At 49.0% G+C, this 18,159-nt stretch overlaps 1 protein-coding gene and 1 pseudogene across 1 annotated transcript; both read left to right on the top strand.

Moving 5' to 3' along the window:
* Nucleotides 1-3,261: 3,261 nt before the first annotated feature.
* LOC114858345 (dysbindin-like) lies at nt 3,262-8,081 on the top strand. The gene is made up of 4 exons (XM_029155499.3): nt 3,262-3,372; nt 7,116-7,247; nt 7,394-7,531; nt 7,625-8,081. Exons 1-4 carry the CDS (start codon nt 3,330-3,332, stop codon nt 7,900-7,902), a joined length of 591 nt encoding a protein of 196 aa, XP_029011332.1. The 5' UTR covers nt 3,262-3,329; the 3' UTR covers nt 7,903-8,081.
* LOC114858293 (cadherin-like protein 26) lies at nt 7,991-17,411 on the top strand (annotated as a pseudogene).
* Nucleotides 17,412-18,159: the final 748 nt, after the last annotated feature.

Raw genomic sequence — 18,159 nt, 5'->3', positions numbered from 1 at the left:
AACTGGTGTCACAGCAATTCCGATGTCTAATACAGACACGAAGCGGCGTTGACAGACAAACTGAACAGGTGTTGCCGTTTTTAGTCCTTGTGCTGTTTGGACTATTTCTGTCTTTCACCACCAGGTTAAGGACGTGCAGAGGTTAACGTAACCCTTGTCAGACGCGACCAAGATAAAAGGACACAAACATTTTGATGGGGGCTGATGGACCCACAGGAAAAGAGAGCAGATGAGGAATGAGACCGCGAAGGAGCTTGAACAGGCAGAGCGATATAGACGATCTTATTTTTTCACTAACTTTTTTTTTTTTACCTTTTCTAGCAATACTCATATTCAAAAACACCTGTATTTAACTCAGATATTCTTTACACTCAAGTTCAATGCAAGGCTTTTTGAAAGCTTTTGTCACAGAGCTATGTTCTGCCTTTTCCGCTTCCAGGTTGCGTCTGCAGATCCTGGGCAGAGCAGCACGGTGCGGAAGCAGAGCCGCTCCCAAGCGGAGAAGTGGTTAAACGTTACAAGGCGCTAACACAATCCTGCCAAACAATTTGCCCAGGCAAGAAATGTTACCGTGTGTGATGGTGCATGTGTGTGTGTGGGGGTGTGGTAGGGGGGCGCAAGGCTCGTTTTTTGTTTTTTTTTTGTACCTAGCCATCCAACGACGGTGAGCCGTGTCTGTCCACCCATCGAGCGACAGAGGCGGACACCCGGCCGTACCCAAGTCATCTCACAGGTCAGTAATCAGACATTTCTAGATCTCACGGTGGCGCGGCGTGCCAACAATACATTGTGTTTTGTTTATTTTAGATGCTTTAATGACAACAACAGGAGCTGTGGGAGAAAACCCAATGACACGATGAGCTGGAATGGGACGTGATGTGAGCCGCGGAAGGGGTCTCCAATCTATGAAGGCCGACTGGAGTGGGCGAAGGCCCTTCAGGCCATTAGACGGGAGGAATGAATAGAGCTCTTTATTGTGAAGATGAGACTAGTTATAATATATTGGTTACAGACGTCTTACGTAAGAAAATTTACTCTCACAGATCAAAGTTCGACATCTGGACGAATAACAAACCAAAAATAGAGCAGAGGAACTGGCTTTGACATGAGATGCAAAGGACATCAAGACAATCCACCCAATTTCTCCAACCACTAACTAAATGCTAACCCATAAAGGAAAATTGCCAGAGGGAGTAATTGTCTTCCTATACGTGCACACATGTGCGATATCACGGAATCTAGATCAAAGATTGGAGCGGATCTTCCTCCAGCTCCAATAACAACCTGGAGAAGCAATAACTCTGCTTGTTGTGTCCTGCGGTTGAGATGTTCACCAGCCTTCACTCGGCTGACTCTAGGGACTTGCACCGTGCAGCTACTTCAGAGCACGTTGACCCTGAATAGAAGAACAATCAATCTAAAGTCACCAATTAAAGATTGGTTCACAAAGTCCCGAGACGAAGGAGCCGAAGATCGGCCTGAAGCAGCGTGGACAGTATACTGGCCCAGTGACCTTTGGCGGATGCTTCCAACTTGATGTGAGGTATGGTCACTAGTTGTGCTCTCTTCTGTGATTTAATACCGTAACCCAAACTTTTCCCATCTCCTTTCAGGAAAATAAAGAAGCTTATAAAATCCTTGTCATGACTACGACCACGGAACCCCAGTCCTGTCCTCCTCTGGGCCACCATCCAACCCTAACACGTCTGGACTCCCAACACTCACCCGCCCGACGGAGTTCAAGAAAAAGGCAGGCAAGTGATGAAGCCAGCTAAGATGGCTTTGCAGAGTGAAGTAGTGAGTGAAGTGGATTTTAACGCTCAATAGCCTTCTGCGTGTTCAGTACCAGCGAGGCAAGACATAAATCCACCAACGAACGATCTGTGAGAGTCGCTGTAGAGGACAAGGGACACGCCACACGCGAGCTGGCGCTGCCAAAGTACTCTGCATCACAGGGAACGAGGACGGCAAACTACATAGATCGAGGGACGGATCCGGTAAAACAAACGAGGGCGTTCTGCGCATCTCACGGTCGTCAAACTCTCTGTCGCGCTCCAAAATGTTGGCAAACACAAGCGGACATTGAAAACATCTTTCCGTAATTACTGTGGTTCAGGGAAGGACTTCCGCGGACAACGCTGACCAACCGTAGAGGATTGGAGTGGAGAAGAGAGCCTTGTTCGTGTGCAAAGACGGCTTCTCCTGCAGAAGGTCCTTCAAGGACTCCAGTAACGGTCACCGTAAAGAGTGATTGCGGTCAACGAAACCCACCTCGTAGTTTGAGAAAGAACAAGTTGCATATACCGGAACGGAAGGAGGCGGCTCGGGAAAAAGACCTGTGTCCCGAAGTCAAAAGATGTGGACTCGGGAGATTGACCAACAATCAGGGGGGCGGGTCGTCTCGAGGCAGCGAAGTCTATGTGACATGACCGGAGATTTGGACTTCAAGATAAACACGTCAGAAACCAAACTGGAGGAGAAGAGTGGAACAGCCTGCAGGTTCCACTTGCTCTCATGTCGTCTTGCTGCGGTTTTTCTGTTCAGGTAGGCTCTGAAGGCTCCGGCATGAGGGGTCGCCGTTTGATAAGAAGACGGAAAATACTGCACCACGAGGATGGCAGAGAATCCCCCTTTGTGGATGGGCAATAAGGTTACCTAGAGTCGATTGTGGTGAGCGCATAGACAACGGTTCTAGCGGCAGGGAACCTCACGGTCCATTCCAGGGCTTTCTATGGCCGAAGCGCAAAAGCTCTTCTTTCCTGTGGGGCCAGGTGAAACCCTAGCCACATGGACCATGCCCGTTCAGATCCACCTGCGGTGACCATTCACCGCCAATGTGCTCAAGCTGACCAACAGCCAGCTGGTCTGTGTGGTGAAACAAGGTCAACAAGGTTCGGGTTTTCGGCCCGGGACGGACATGGCAATCCGGGTTCACGGCCCCCCTTCGCACGTGTGACGCCCGTGGTCCTGACCCCTGCCTCGTCACAGTTGGTACAGGCCACGGGGCTGTAGCCCACGTTCACCCCCCCCCCCCCCCCCCCCACCCGAGCTGCACTGCTCCCTAAAACCCTAGTGACAGAGCGAACGGCAGCGTGAGAGCAGGAGACAGAGACGCAGCCGAGGCGACAGCGTGAAACCTCCAAAGAACAGCAAAGGCGACGGGGCGGGAGGAAGGGGGGGGGGGGGGGGCACGGCCCATCAAGCCCCCCCTGCCAGGAGAGTCAGGAGAGCTGCGCCTGCATGACCACCAGCAGCCTCTGCCACACGTCCCGTCCTGCAGCCGTGACAGGACAGCGAGAGCGGCACAAAGGTGAAGCCTCGTCCAGAGGATGATGGCGTCTACTGGCTCCAACAAGCACAAACGCCGGGCACGTAAGTAAAGCGCGGGCGACGGCAGCGTGCACACGCACAGACAGCAGGAATCCATCACAGGGTTTTACTACAAGGACAAGAATGGTCTTAAGACGCTGCTGGCAGGGAACAATGGTTCTCTATTACTGGCTGATGACTCATGATCATCACTTGGAGCCTGAAGGCAACACCGTTAATTTCACATTGTTTTGTGCAGCTGAACCATAAGTCAGGAATCATTTCTAGAGGAAAAATTACCTAAACTAAATCTGATCATTTCCCAGGAGCCACAGGTGTTGCTGTTTAATGCTGTTTAACATCTACTGAAGAGGCAGAAGAGAGTAGCTGTTTGAATAAAGCCACTTGGTTCTACCTGCTTCTGAGGAACGTGGTTCTGGTTAATTCAAGGAGCTAACGAGGGCAGCCTGTGTTTTGTACCACAGTTGTGACATCAGATGAGCGTGAGTTCAGAGACGTGCGGCTGCAGGCCTTTGACTGAGCCGCGGAAAACGTGTTGATCAGACGCTTCAGATGGAACCAAGTAATGAGAGTCTGAAGACGGCGCTGAAGCCCAGAATAAGAGGCTTTGTTAATGGACGTGTGGTGTGGGGGGGGGGGGGTCATTAATGATTTACGCCTGACGGACGGCTGCGGCACGAGAGGACTAAATAATATAAGCAAAACCCAAAGAGGACGCGGCTGTGGCTGCTGAGAGCTGGAGCATCAGGGGCTCCTTCACCACAGGCTCATCACACACTCACAGCTGCTACCAGGGAATCGAACCTTCCACCATGTGACACTTAGGCTCAATGGCAGCATTTGTTCCAGATGTTATGACTGCACCTTAATAGGACACAGATAATGACACCACGGACATGTGATTCTTCAGAGGATGAACGGACGCTGAAGGCAGCGTCTCACCTCAGTGAGAATGTGTGTGAATGTGTGTGAATGTGTGTGAATGTGTGTGAATGTGTGTGAATGTGAGGATTATCAGGCGGAGAAAGGATCAGACGCTGGGAGAAAAACTAGATGAATGTAGAAATCATGTGCTGCAGCTTAACTCTGTCCCCATGTGCTCTCACGCACACACACGCACACACAAACACACAGAAACACACGCACGCACACACGCACGCACGCACGCACGCACGCACGCACAGACAGAGTCATTTCTGCTTTCTGTGCTGTGATGTGTGGGCTCCAGTGTTCCTTCAGGAGTCTTCTGAGGAGAACAGGTCCAGTCTCTCTCTCTCTCTCTTTTCTCTCGCTCTCTCTCTCTCCCTCTCTCTCTCACTGACAGTGCAGTGACTTTGCACCAGGCTCATGTTGTGTAACGTGACTGACCACTGAAGGCCGGCACCCGCTTTTATGTAACAGTGAGCCCCCGGTCGTCACGGCTCGGTGCAGGGGATGTGGGTTAGTGGCACAGGTTCGTCCCAGTCTCACAGGATCTCCCTGAAAAGTCCAATCGAGTGTCTGACATCATTCGGCCTGTTGTTTTACCAACGTGAGCGGCGCGTGGAGCTCCAGACGCCTGCGATGCTGTGCACCAGCTCCCCAAACTGCCTCCTGCCGCTCCTCAGACCTTCCTCCTGAGCTGTAGAGATCAACCTGCTTCTAAACAGGAGGATCAGGCCTCGCGTCTCTGCGTGTCAGAGCCTGTGCACGCCTTTAAACGGATCCTCTGCCACTCACCTACTGTACACATCACAGAGCATCTCTCGGCGGCACATCCAGGGCAACGACTGCGGCGGCACATCACTGGTTATGGTCCCGACCGCACCTTCGCGGGCTTCATGTTCAGGAGGAGGGGCGGCGCCCCAACTGACACTCAATCCTTTGTTCCTGGATCCGCACCCAACACCTGCACCGCGTCCCAGCCAAGTACAAAGATCTAAGACGGTTGCCGCAGCAGATTTTGCACAGCTGTGATTGGGGATAATGTTGTTTTTAATTCCCATCAGTAGTTGGATGCTGGGACGCCTTGGTCTCCTCTCCTGTTGCTTGAATCCAACCAGCATCCATCCGCCTGTGAAAGCCACTGTAAAGTCTGCACGCAGCAGGACAGGAAGCCTGTTACTGCCGGTGTTTTTTAAATGACAACAGCAGATGTTCAAATCAAGGGATTCCCCCGAGTGGCTGCAAACAGCGTCTGGGTCTCAACAGCAGCGTAACCTCATCCAGTCTGCATGTAGACTTCCACACGTCTTCCACAGCAGGACGAGACACGGGGTGAGTCAGGCTTTCACCTACATGTTTCTCTCCCACACCAGTGGCAGGCAGAAATGTGCAAGCGGAGCTTGAGCGTGGGCTGCGAATGGTCCACCGGCTACGATGTGTGAACCCGATTAGTGAAGCACTGTATGAAGAGAGACAGAGCAGCACAGAGCCAGCGGGCAAAGCTGCATCAGCTAAAGAGCGACTGTGGACGTGAGGTGGAACGAGGCGGCAGGAGGCTGTGATGATGCAGGGCTGTGATGCAGGAGGCTGTGATGCTGTGATGCAGGAGGCTGTGATGCAGGAGGCTGTGATGCTGGAGGCTGTGATGCTGGAGGCTGTGATGCAGGAGGCTGTGATGCTGTGATGCTGGAGGCTGTGATGCTGGAGGCTGTGATGCTGGAGGCTGTGATGCAGGAGGCTGTGATGCTGGAGGCTGTGATGCTGTGATGCAGGAGGCTGTGATGCAGGAGGCTGTGATGCTGGAGGCTGTGATGCAGGAGGCTGTGATGCTGGAGGCTGTGATGCAGGAGGCTGTGATGCTGTGATGCAGGAGGCTGTGATGCTGTGATGCAGGAGGCTGTGATGCAGGAGGCTGTGATGCTGTGATGCAGGAGGCTGTGATGCTGGATGCAGGTGGTTCATCAAGAACCAGCCAAACATCTACTGCAGCAAACTGCACTGACCGACTGTGTTTCATGAAGTTAGCGCACGGACGGACGGACACATGCACGCAGACACAGACACACACAGACACACACAGACACACACAGGCACACACACATATACTGCACACACACACACACACGCACACACACGCACACACACACACACACGCACACACGCACACACACACACACACACACACACACACACACACACACACATGCACACACACACACACACACACACACACACACACACACACACACACACACACACACACACACACACACACACACACACACACACACACACACACGAGTCAAAGCATCAGCTGAGCCCAGAGGGAGCAGTTACACAAGCGGAGCTCGTCAGAGTTCAGGACCTGAGGACGGACTGGAAGTAACCATTACAGAGCTCACGCTCCCACAAATAGGACTCCACAACACAAACAAAGAAATCAACCACCTGTCGGAGACAAAAGCACTGCGCCTCAGCGCCAAACCCTGAGGTGATGCCAACACCCACAAAGCCACTGAACCCGACGCCGTGCTTCAGCGTGAACGATGAACAAACACTTGACCACTAGAGACAACTGCAGCTTTAATCATCAGCAGTTCGGCCCAAAAGGAAGAACTCAGACTCTGTATTATCTTATTATCTAGTGTCAGTTACTATTGTAAAAACAAAGTCTGATGGAAAACATGTGACAGTGAAGCTGCAGCAACTGTGGAAAACGACTGGACTTGTTTCTCCAGGTCATAAATCCACAGACGCTGCATTGTTGTGGGTTAAAACAACCTGTTACGAGCTTTGGAAGCAGAACATTCAGCTTCAGCTCCTCTTTCAACCTCTTCCTTGTGTCTCTCCTCGCTGCTCAGCGGAGGCCGGCGCCTCTCAGAGGCTGCTGGACTCCGGACCCGTCCAGAACCTGAAGCTGAAGGAGCGGCAGCGCTTGTCGGAGGACGGGGAACGGCCGCCGTCTGCACATCTGCAGGTCGACTGCAGGAAGCGTGAGTCACTGCGTCGGCCCTGAAGCCTCAGAGCAGTTAGACTTAATTAAAATGAACTGATAAAAGGCATGAGAAATATGTTGTAACGTACTACACGAGCCTGATCCTTTGTGTTTCATGGCTCTACATTCTACTTTGCATGTAAGCGCCCATGGGCAGCATCTCGTCCATGGAGGTGAACGTGGACCTGCTGGAGCAGATGGACCTGATGGACCTGATGGACGTCTCCGACCACGAGGCTCTCGACGTGTTTCTCAGTGAGGGAGCGCGAGTTTCGCCTCCAGGTGCAGACGTCCTCCCATGTCCATCGTTGGCATGGAATGAAAAGTGACACTGACAGAGCAGGAACCAACCAATTGTGCCCATTGTGTTGACAGATGCTGAGGAGGAGGAGGAGGAGGAGGAGGAGGACGGGGTCCACAGAGAGCGTGCTCCTGGGAGGAGGCAGCCTGAAGTGAGCTGCGGCTCGCGCCGCTCCTTCTCCACCTCGTCGGGCTGCAGCGACACCAGCGCAGGCGGAGCCGAGACGCCTGTGATCCAGTCGGACGACGAGGAGGTCCACGCAGACAACGTGCTTCTGACCTCCGTCCCCCAAAGCCGCGACCAAGAAACGGACGAGGAAGATGAAGCAGGACGATGCAGCCAGTCGGTGTAACGGTGTGGCTGCCTCCCTCCAGCCCAGCACGGTTCTTAAACACCTCCTTTTTCCTATACATGACAGGCACTTGTTGAAATTCTTGGCGATGGTGTCATTCGACCTGGCGTTATATGCAAATGATGTGAGTCACAAGTGTTGCTCTCGCTGCCAAAGGCCAGAACAGGGAAATCCTAGCTCCTGAAACCTGGTACTCCTCCTGTCGCATGTAGGTCACGGTCGCGTGTGTAGTTTGTAGTTGTGGGTCCAAAGCGTCATGTGCAGCCTGTGAGCAGCTTAAGTTCAGCGCGGCCTTTGCTCCAGGGCACAAGTCGGGCTGAGGAGCATGAAGGTCCCACCCCCCAGAGACAGAGCTGCTTGTGAGGCGTGTGTGTTTATATCTGAGCCTCCACCTACTTCCACAACAACTCCTTTTGTACAGAGTCATAAATGATGTGTCTGTAAATAAAGCAGCGCTGAAGCTGTCGAGTCACCGTGTACGTTTGACTTGATTTATTGGGAGCGTGTCCTTCAAGGCTGACTTTGTGTCTCTCATGTCAACACTGTGTTGACGTGCTTCAGAAAGTGGAGGTAAATTATTAGCAGGTGACTCTCTGCATCTGTGACTGGTTCTGTGACTGGTTCTACTGGTCCGACGGCTTTCCTGCAGTTCGCTCTGCGTGCAGGTACTGTTCGACGAGCCTGCGCTGCGTGTCCACCGTCTGTGTGGCTGTGACGTCTCCATTATCAAAAGGTCTGGAACCGCTGCCACCAACGGACCGAACCCTGAGCCTCACCTGAGGTGACGCTGGAACGCGAAGGTTGTAAATCCTCCCACACACATCAATTAGGTGTGAAGGCCTTTGTCAAGTTTAAGCCCTGGTGGCGCAAATGTTAAACTGTGTTTCACTGGAATCATATTAAGCACTGAACAAATGTCCTTTGAGACACGGAGGCTGTAACTCAAGCAGCTTTCAGATCCAGGCATGTTTCCTCCCTCAGGTTAATCTGCTGCTCACGACCTATAGAAACACATACTTTGCACTTTCAGGTTGCACAACACGGAAGTAGTCATTGTGTCAACACACTTCTCTTCTCAGGTCACTGGTTCCGTCCTTGTCGACCCTCTGAGCCTGTCCAAATGGAATCCAGCAGGAATTTACTGGGACAGTGCTTTGTTTTTCTGCATTCAACCATTCACTCAATGGCTTTAAGACAAAGTTGCTAAAAGTCAACAAGCTTTGACAGCGATCCGACCGGTGCCTCTACTTTTATGTCCCTAGCAGCTCTGTGCCCTGAGTGCTTATTAACAAGGACCCTCCCTTCGTTAATGAGCAGGTTGGAGGTGAAAACGAAGCTGTTAAACCCTGACAAGCGCTGGATCGGCTCCAAAATCACATTAAAAGTAAACAAACAGAACCTGTGGCCAAATGAGAGCCAAGGAAGAAGCGAGTGGTCCACAAGGTGGAAGCGCTGCATCCTGAGACCCAAACAGGAGACTGATAAACAGGAGACTGATAAACAGGAGACTGATAAACGTGAGACTGATAAACAGGAGACTGATAAACAGGTTACTAATAAACAGGAGACTGATAAACGTGAGACTGATAAACAGGTTTACTAAAACAGGAGACTGATAAACAGGTTACTAATAAACAGGTTATTGATAAACAGGACACTGATAAACAGGAGACTGATAAACAGGAGACTGATAAACAGGTTACTAATAAACAGGAGACTGATAAACAGGAGACTGATAAACAGGAGACTGATAAACAGGTTACTAATAAACAGGAGACTGATAAACAGGAGACTGATAAACAGGAGACTGATAAACAGGAGACTGATAAACAGGTTACTAATAAACAGGAGACTGATAAACGTGAGACTGATAAACAGGTTACTAATAAACAGGAGACTGATAAACAGGTTACTAATAAACAGGAGACTGATAAACAGGTTACTAATAAACAGGTTATTGATAAACAGGACACTGATAAACAGGAGACGTAAAATCAAACTGTTGGAAAGTGGCCTCAGGCTGAAGGAAACCTCTGCTCCTTCTCCTAACCAATGGTTTATTCCACGCGTCTCATAAAAGCTGTTTATGATTTTCCACAGAGCAGCTGTTTGTGCTCAAGGTGAGTGGGAAGTGGTTCAACAGATGAAATAAGTTAAGACAGAAGGCGCCGGTCGCTCCGGCCAAGCTTTACGACGCTGAGATCAACCACTCTGTAACAAGCTGGAAACGAATCTCACCTCCAGACGGATCAGTACCGTACACAGAGCACATCATGAGCTTGTCATAAAATGAATTTTCCAGGTGGGTGTGTTTGTCGCAGCGCTGGGAGGCAGCAGGAAGACAAAAGCTGCTCACATCTCAACCAGCTGCGATATCATCAAACTGTCAGAAGAAGAAGAAGTTGAAGGACAGCGGATGCAAGCGCTGCCAGATTACCACAGATCACTGTTCTAGGATGATACTACTACTACTATACTGCCATAGTGTTACCATACTACTACTACTATACTACTATACTGCTTTTACTGCCATACTGTACCATATTCTAATACTACCACTATACTGCTTACTGTTATACTGTACCATACTACCAATACTACACCCTATACTGCTGCTACTGCTATACTGTACCATACTACCAATACTAACACTATACTGCTGCTACTGCTATACTGCTCCCATACTACCAATACTAACACTATACTGCTGCTACTGCTATACTGTACCATACTACCAATACTAACACTATACTGCTGCTACTGCTATGTGTACCATACTACCAATACTAACACTATACTGCTGCTACTGCTATACTGTACCATACTACCAATACTAACACTATACTGCTGCTACTGCTATACTGTACCATACCACTAATACTACTACTAAAGCTGCTACTGCTATACTGTACCATACTACCAATACTAACACTATACTGCTGCTACTGCTATACTGTACCATACTACCAATACTAACACTATACTGCTGCTACTGCTATACTGTACCATACTACCAATACTAACACTATACTGCTGCTACTGCTATACTGTACCATACCACTAATACTACTACTAAACTGCTGCTACTGCTATACTGTACCATACTACCAATACTAACACTATACTGCTGCTACTGCTATACTGTACCATACCACTAATACTACTACTAAACTGCTGCTACTGCTATACTGTACCATACTACTAATACTACTACTAAACTGCTGCTACTGCTATACTGTACCATACTACTAATACTACTACTATATGGCTGCTACAGTATACCCACCTTTTCACATCAAAAGGTCCAGCTCTGTCCTGGGCTGGTAATACAGACTTTTGCTCGGTGCAATATTTGTGCAAAACTGTGCAATATGTACAATTATGTACACTCTGATCACTGTTGAGTGTTATACTGTCAACTCCACTCAACCCAGTCTCACTGATCTGGTTCTGTATTTTTACCTGCTGCTGTTTTCTTCTTATCTTATCTTATCTTATCTTATCTTATCTTATCTTATCTTATCTTATCTTATCTTATCTTATCTTATTATTTATCTTATCTTATCTATCCTTATCTGATCTTATCTTATCTTACTTATCTTATCTTATCTTATCTTATCTTCATCTTATCTTATTCTTATCGTTATGCATATCAGCCATTTACGACAGCTCAAATTAGACACGGTAACTTGAACTCCAGAGGTGGAGCCGCCCAGCGACCCAGAACAGGTTCAGAGGATTGGAAGCAGAGCGGCTGCAGGTGGTGCTGCGTTGGAGGCCCAGCCCCATCGTCATGCGTGTGAACAAATGGGCCTTTGTTGCCTCCGACCTGCCGCCTGCAGCCTGTGGGCGTCTCTCTTACTCGGCTGTTGACGCTCTGGGCTCATTCCCACAGCGGCTACGAGGCCAGCGCGGACGAGAGATGAGGAGCGTGATCCTGCTTCTGTTGGCTAGGCATCCACTCACCTGCTTAGACAGCCACAATAGCTTCATCCAGGCAGAAACAGAGCACAGATGTTTGTAATAACCACGTTATGCACATTATGAGTTACGGGTAAAGGCTTTGTAGACAGAGCTTACAACCATGCACAGTCCACCCAGTTAACTGCTATTTATTTATCAGGCTTTGCACATAAATAATCATTGTCTATATGAACAACAATAACTAACTTGTTATTACAAACTTTTTCTATATTCCAAGTTGGTTGTCAGCTAGAAAAACAACACAGCTACTGATTGAGTGAAAGTGGAGCATGTGAGTGCTGACTGATTGAATTGTATGTACTGTAAGTGTCTGTGCTTCAGCAGCTCAGTGGACGGGATCGCAGCGACACGCTCCCGCTCTTGTTTCTGTCATTATCATCACAAACATACTGCCGGACAGAATTACATAATGAGTGTGGTGCCTGCAGCCCGCGGCTATCGATGGAACCTCAGGGGTGAGTTGGGTTCAGGTTTACACATCAGCGCAATCGTCTTCGGCCGTGGTTCTGACGTCTTTTCGGTTCCACGACTGACTCTGTTTTAGTCGAAAAACCAGCGACGAGTTGAAACGCAAACCTACAAACCAGACCTGAAAAAACCCTTAAGAACAAAGCAAAGCTTCCCATTAACATTATGGTGGAGAGATTATTAACTAGATCAGACTAATGACCTGACTGACAAAAACTGGTGTCACTGCAATTCCTGCTGTTAATTACAGACACGAAGCGGCCGTGAACAGACAAACTGAACAGGTGTTGTCGTTTTTAGTCCTTGTGTGTTTGGACTATTTCTTCTTTCACCCACCAGGTTACAGACGTGCAGAGGTTAAAGGTTAAACCTTTGTCATGACTGGACCAAGATAAAAGGAAACAAACATTTTTGAATGGACCCACAGGACAAAAGAGCAGATGAGGAATGAGACGCTGAAGGAGACTTGAACAGTCAGAGCAGAATTAGACGATCTTATTTTTTTCAAACTTTTTTTTTTTTACTCTTTTCTGCAATACTTATTCCAATAAAACCTTTAATTTAACTCAGATATTCTTTACACTCAAGTTCAATGCAAGGTGCTTTTTGAAAGCTTTTGTCACAGACGCTCATGTTCCTGTTTTCCTGTTCCAGGTTGCGTTCGCAGTCCTGGCAGAGCAGCACGGTGGGAACAAGAGGCTCGCCAAGCGAGTATGTGTTACACGTTCAAGGCTGCACAATCCTGCCAAAACAATTTGCTCCAGGCAGAAATGTTTACCGTGTGTGTGTGTGTGTGTGTGTGTGTGTGTGTGTGTGGGGGGGGGGAACAGGAGCTTCTGCTGCGATCCAAACGACGGTGGGTTCTGTCCACCATCGAGCTGACAGAGGAGGACCCCGGGCCGTACCCCAAGGTCATCTCACAGGTCAGTTAATCAGACATTTCAGAATCTCAGGCTTGTGGGCGTTGCCAACAATAACATTGTGTGTTTTGATTTTAGATGTTAATGACAAAACAGGAGCTGTGGGAGAAAACCACAAGTACACGATAGGTGGAATGGGAGTGAGTGAGCCGCCGATGGGCGTCTTCAGAATCAATGAAGCGACTGGAGTGGTCGAAGCCCTTCAGGCCATTGACCGGGAGAAATATGAGCTCTTTCATGTAAGATGAGACTCAGTTATAATATTTATGTTACAGACGTCTTACTAAAGAAATAATTTCTCTCACAGATCAAGTTCGACATCTTGGACAGAATAACAAACCAAAAAATAGACAGAGAACTGGCTTTTGACATTGAGATAAAGGACATCAATGACAATCCACCCAAGTTTCTCCAACCACTAATAAATGCTAACGTAAAGGAAAATATGCCAGAAGGTGAGTAATTGTTTCCTATACGTCACACATTCTGCTTTCAGGAATCTAAGATCTAAAGATTGGAGCGGAGTCTTCCTCCAGCTCCCATAACAACCTGGGAAGCTCCTGCTTGTTGTGTGTCCTGCTGGTTTGGTGTTCACCAGCTTCACTTCCTGGCCTCTAGGATACTTGCCCGTGCAGCTTCAGGCCGTTGACCCTGATCAGAAGAACACATCCAATTCTAAAGTCACCATAAAGATGGTTTCACAAAGTCCAGAGGAGCCGAAGATCGGCCTGAAGCAGCTGGACAGTCATATGGCCCAGCTGACCTTTGGCGGATGCTTCAACTTTGATGTGAGGTTTGGTCACTGTTGTGCTTTCTTCCTGTGTATTTATCCGTAAACCCAACTTTCCCATCTCCTTCAGAAAATAAAGAAGTATAAAATCATTGTCATGGCACACGACCACGGAACCCCAGTCCTGTCCTCCTCTGCCACCATCAACCTACACGTTCTGGGACTCCAACACTCACCCGCCGATGTTCAAGAAAAAGGAGGCAAGTGAAGCCAGCTAAGCTGCTTTTTGCAGTGACGTGTGATTTTAAAGCTCAAACTCCTCTGCGTGTTCAGTACCAAGCCGAAGTGCAAGAATCAACCACCAAGAACGATCTGCTGAGAGTCGCTGTAGAGGACAAGGACACGCCCAACACTGCGAGCTGGCGCGCCAAGTACTTCTTCATCAAAGGGAACGAGGACGGCAACTACAAGATCGAGACGGATCCTGAAACAAACGAGGGCGTTCTGAGCATCATCAAGGTCGTCAAACTTCTGTCGCTCAAAATGTTGGCAAACACACGGGACATTGAAACATCCTTTCCGTCATTACTGTGTTTCAGGGGAAGGATTTCGAGCGGACAACGCTGACCAACGTAGAGATTGGAGTGGAGAATGAAGAAGCCTTGTTCGTGTGCAAAGACGGTTCTCCTGCAGAAGGTTCCTTCAAGACTCCATCAACGTCACCCGTAAAAGTGATTGACGTCAACGACCCACCTCAGTTTGAGAAAGAAAAAGTTGACATATACCGGAAGGAGGAGGAGGCTCCGGGAAAAGACCTGTTTGTCCCCAATGTCAAAGATGTGGACTCTGATGTGACCAAAATCAGGTGGGCGTCGTCTCAGAGGCAGCGAGTCTATGTGACATGACCGGAGATTTGGCTTCAAGATAAACACGTCAGAACCAAACTGAGAGCAGAGTGGAACAGCTGCAGGTTCCACTCTGCTCTCATCGTCGTCTCTGCTGCTGTTTTTCTCGTCAGGTACGTTCTCCTGAAGGATCCGGCTGATTGGGTCGCCGTTGATAAGAAGACTGGAAAAGTTACCTCCACCAAGAGGATGGACAGAGAATCCCCCTTTGTTGATGGCAATAATGTTTACCAGATCATTGTTGGTGCCATAGACAACGGTGCGCAGGAGAACCTCACGGTCCAACTCCAGTGCTTTCATATGGTCCGACGCGTAAAAGCTCCTTCTTTCCTGTGGTTCCAGGTGAACCTCCAGCCACTGGAACATGCACCGTTCAGATCCACCTGGGTGACATCAACGACAATGTGCCCAAGCTGACCAACAGCAGCCTGGTCATGTGTGGGAACAAGGTCAACAAGGTCAGGGTGTCGGCCCGGGACGCCGACATGCATCCGTTCAGCGGCCCCTTCGCCTTCTCTCTGGGGAATAAGGACAAATTTGCGGCAGAGCGATGGAAGCTGGATCCCCCCTACGGTTAGCACTGGCCCGAGCCCCATCGGCCCGGCGCCTCCACAAACCAACCAAGCGTCACCGCGCGTCTTTTCCTCTGTCCACCAGGTGAGGAGGCTGCTCTGGTAAGCCTGAAGCCGCTTCCCTACGGGAACTACTCGGTGCCCCTGATGATCCAGGACCAGCAGAACGTGGCTGGACACGACACGGTGGAAATGACAGTGTGCGACTGTGGGGACGGGGACATCTGCCGTAGCCTCAACCCGCGGTCGGTGAGCCCCGGGCCGGCGCTCATTGGACTCATCTTGGCCTCGCTGCTGCTGTTTCTGTGTGAGTGTGCGTGGCGGCGTCTCGGATGTGCTGCCACGCCAGCGCTGATGATCTGTGTTCCTGTGTCTGCAGTGCTGCTGCTCCTCATTAAATGCTACCATGGACGCGGTCTGGCTTCCAACTCCACTATGCCCGACGAGGGGAACCAGACCCTGATGAAGTACAACTACGAGGGGGGGGGGCGCTTCCTGCATGGTGCGTGCTGTGCGATGCTGACGTGGACAGTTTAACGCTGTGTTCCCTGTGTTTACCCGTGTCCCCTCTGCCCCGGACAGGCGGAGCCCATTCTGCCCACTAAAGCTGTGGATGTGACTGACTCGAAGATGGGCGCGAAGGTACCCCCGCGCCTCGCTAGCGTCTCTTTCTCAGTCAGGTTTAGGTTGTGGAATGGATGAAATTTGAGGGTGTGACACGAACTGTCAGTGTGTGAATGTCAGAAGGAATTCAGTGCCGCGTCAGGTCGTCTGTCTGCCTGAGGCGATGCCACATAGAAATGTAGACTCAAGAACCTGAAGAAAACTACACCGAGTCCTGTTCTCCACATGTTCAGTCATTGACGTGTATTTGTTCTGAACTAGACTTCACAGGTGCAATCAACGACGAGACTTGAGACGAACACATACAGCTCAGCGTTCAGCACGGTGAGTCGAGCACCGCGTCCTTGAGTTTACGTGTCAACGCAGAGCAACGTGCTAACCTCGAATCAATGTCTCCTGCAGATGAACAACAACATGAACACACTGGGAAGCCAGCGTTACGCAGACACACACAAGAGTCGCAGAGGTTATTCCATGGTGAGTACAGTAGCTTCCATCTGCTCCACTAGTGGGAGCCACTCAGTCAAATAATCAGCAGAAACTGTGAAACGCTGCTCTCAATTCATCTGAATGAACTCAAACTGTTGTGTTTGTCAGAACTCTACGTGGGGCTCTAGCAGGATGAACACGTACATGGTGAGTAACTGCAGCTTTGTACCGACATGAAGGTCATTACATATTTAGCATCTTGGCCTCACTGTCCCGGCCCTCATCACAGGGAGCACAGGGAGCCTCCTCCATGTACCAGCGCTCATCAAGCCTGGGGCCGTATAACAACATTGGAGATCACATTGAAAAGGTGTGCTTCTCACATTAAACCTTTGTGTGGACATTTTTAGAAGTCCAATAAACTTAATTTCCACTTTCAATTGTCCAGAAAATGTACAACTTTGACGACCGCATCCTGGAGTATGCACCCCAGACGTACGCGCACGAGGGCAATGGCAGTGGATGCCACTCGCTGGAGAACATCGCTGCGAGCTCACAAGACAATCTGCAGTTTCTGGAGCATTTAGGATCAAAGTTCAACAAACTGGGAGGAATCTGTCACGAGGCCATTACACAAAGACAGATACAATATTAAAGGCAACACTGAACTGCTGAGTTCAAGTCACTCCTAGTTTAAAGGGCTGGTTCTGCTGGATCTTTGGATGGCTGATATTATGTCATCTATGTGACACATGAATGTGTTTTTATATTTCTATCTGGTTTGAATGCTGTTGATTACTGGTTTCTTCTCTTCTGTCATAAGATGCAGTTTTCAGAAACTAAAAAGTAATAAAACGAGAATTTGCTTTTACTAACATTCATGTGTTTGGAATGATTGTGTAAACACGATAGTTCCACTTTGCACAACTGTTAATACTTTGGAGCTAATTAACTCAAAGTTGAGTAAAGTTCTTTCCCCCTCCTTCACATGGATGACTGAGACTCTCAAAGTCCTGATTAAAGTCCAACAAAGGCACCGTTTAACGTGACAGTGTCAACACCTGGATGATAGAGGGTTTTATTTGTTTCAGGGCTGTAGTTCTACAGCAGAACTCCACTGATGCCGTCTCATTGTGGCGCTTGGTGAATTGCCCACTTACTGTTCATGTAGCTGGTGCGTTGCCAGGTCTGATTCCATACTTTCTCCACATTCCAGCAGTTGGTGGCTCCACGACGTAGTGGATGCGTTTGTCATTTTGTCATCACACCACAAAAGAGAAAAGAAAATTATAAAGTGACTAAAAAAAAATGTCTCCGTCGTAACTCACTTTCCTGAAAAATGAGATCATCCAGTTCACTGATAAATGCTTGTGTTTCATGGTTTCATGTTTGAACACGTAAGCGTGTGGGCTGCTCTGTCCCAGTAACTAATTTAGTTCTGACAGGAGTATGTCAGAAGGAAAACAAACTTTTAAGCAACTTTTTGAAATTAAAAATCCATTTGAAGCTGGAATGAACCCCATGACCTTCTATGAATGACCTTTGTTCCCTTCAGAACAGAATAAATTAAACTTAAACCCGGCCAAAACAGTGATTAGAACCCAAACAAGGACAAGGTTACGGTG

The sequence above is a fragment of the Betta splendens genome, chromosome 7, assembly GCF_900634795.4.
Source record: "Betta splendens chromosome 7, fBetSpl5.4, whole genome shotgun sequence".
In the NCBI taxonomy this organism is placed as follows: Eukaryota; Metazoa; Chordata; class Actinopteri; order Anabantiformes; family Osphronemidae; genus Betta; species Betta splendens.
The sequence above is the reverse complement of the archived record's forward strand: the minus strand, read 5'-3'. Positions and strand labels throughout refer to the sequence as shown.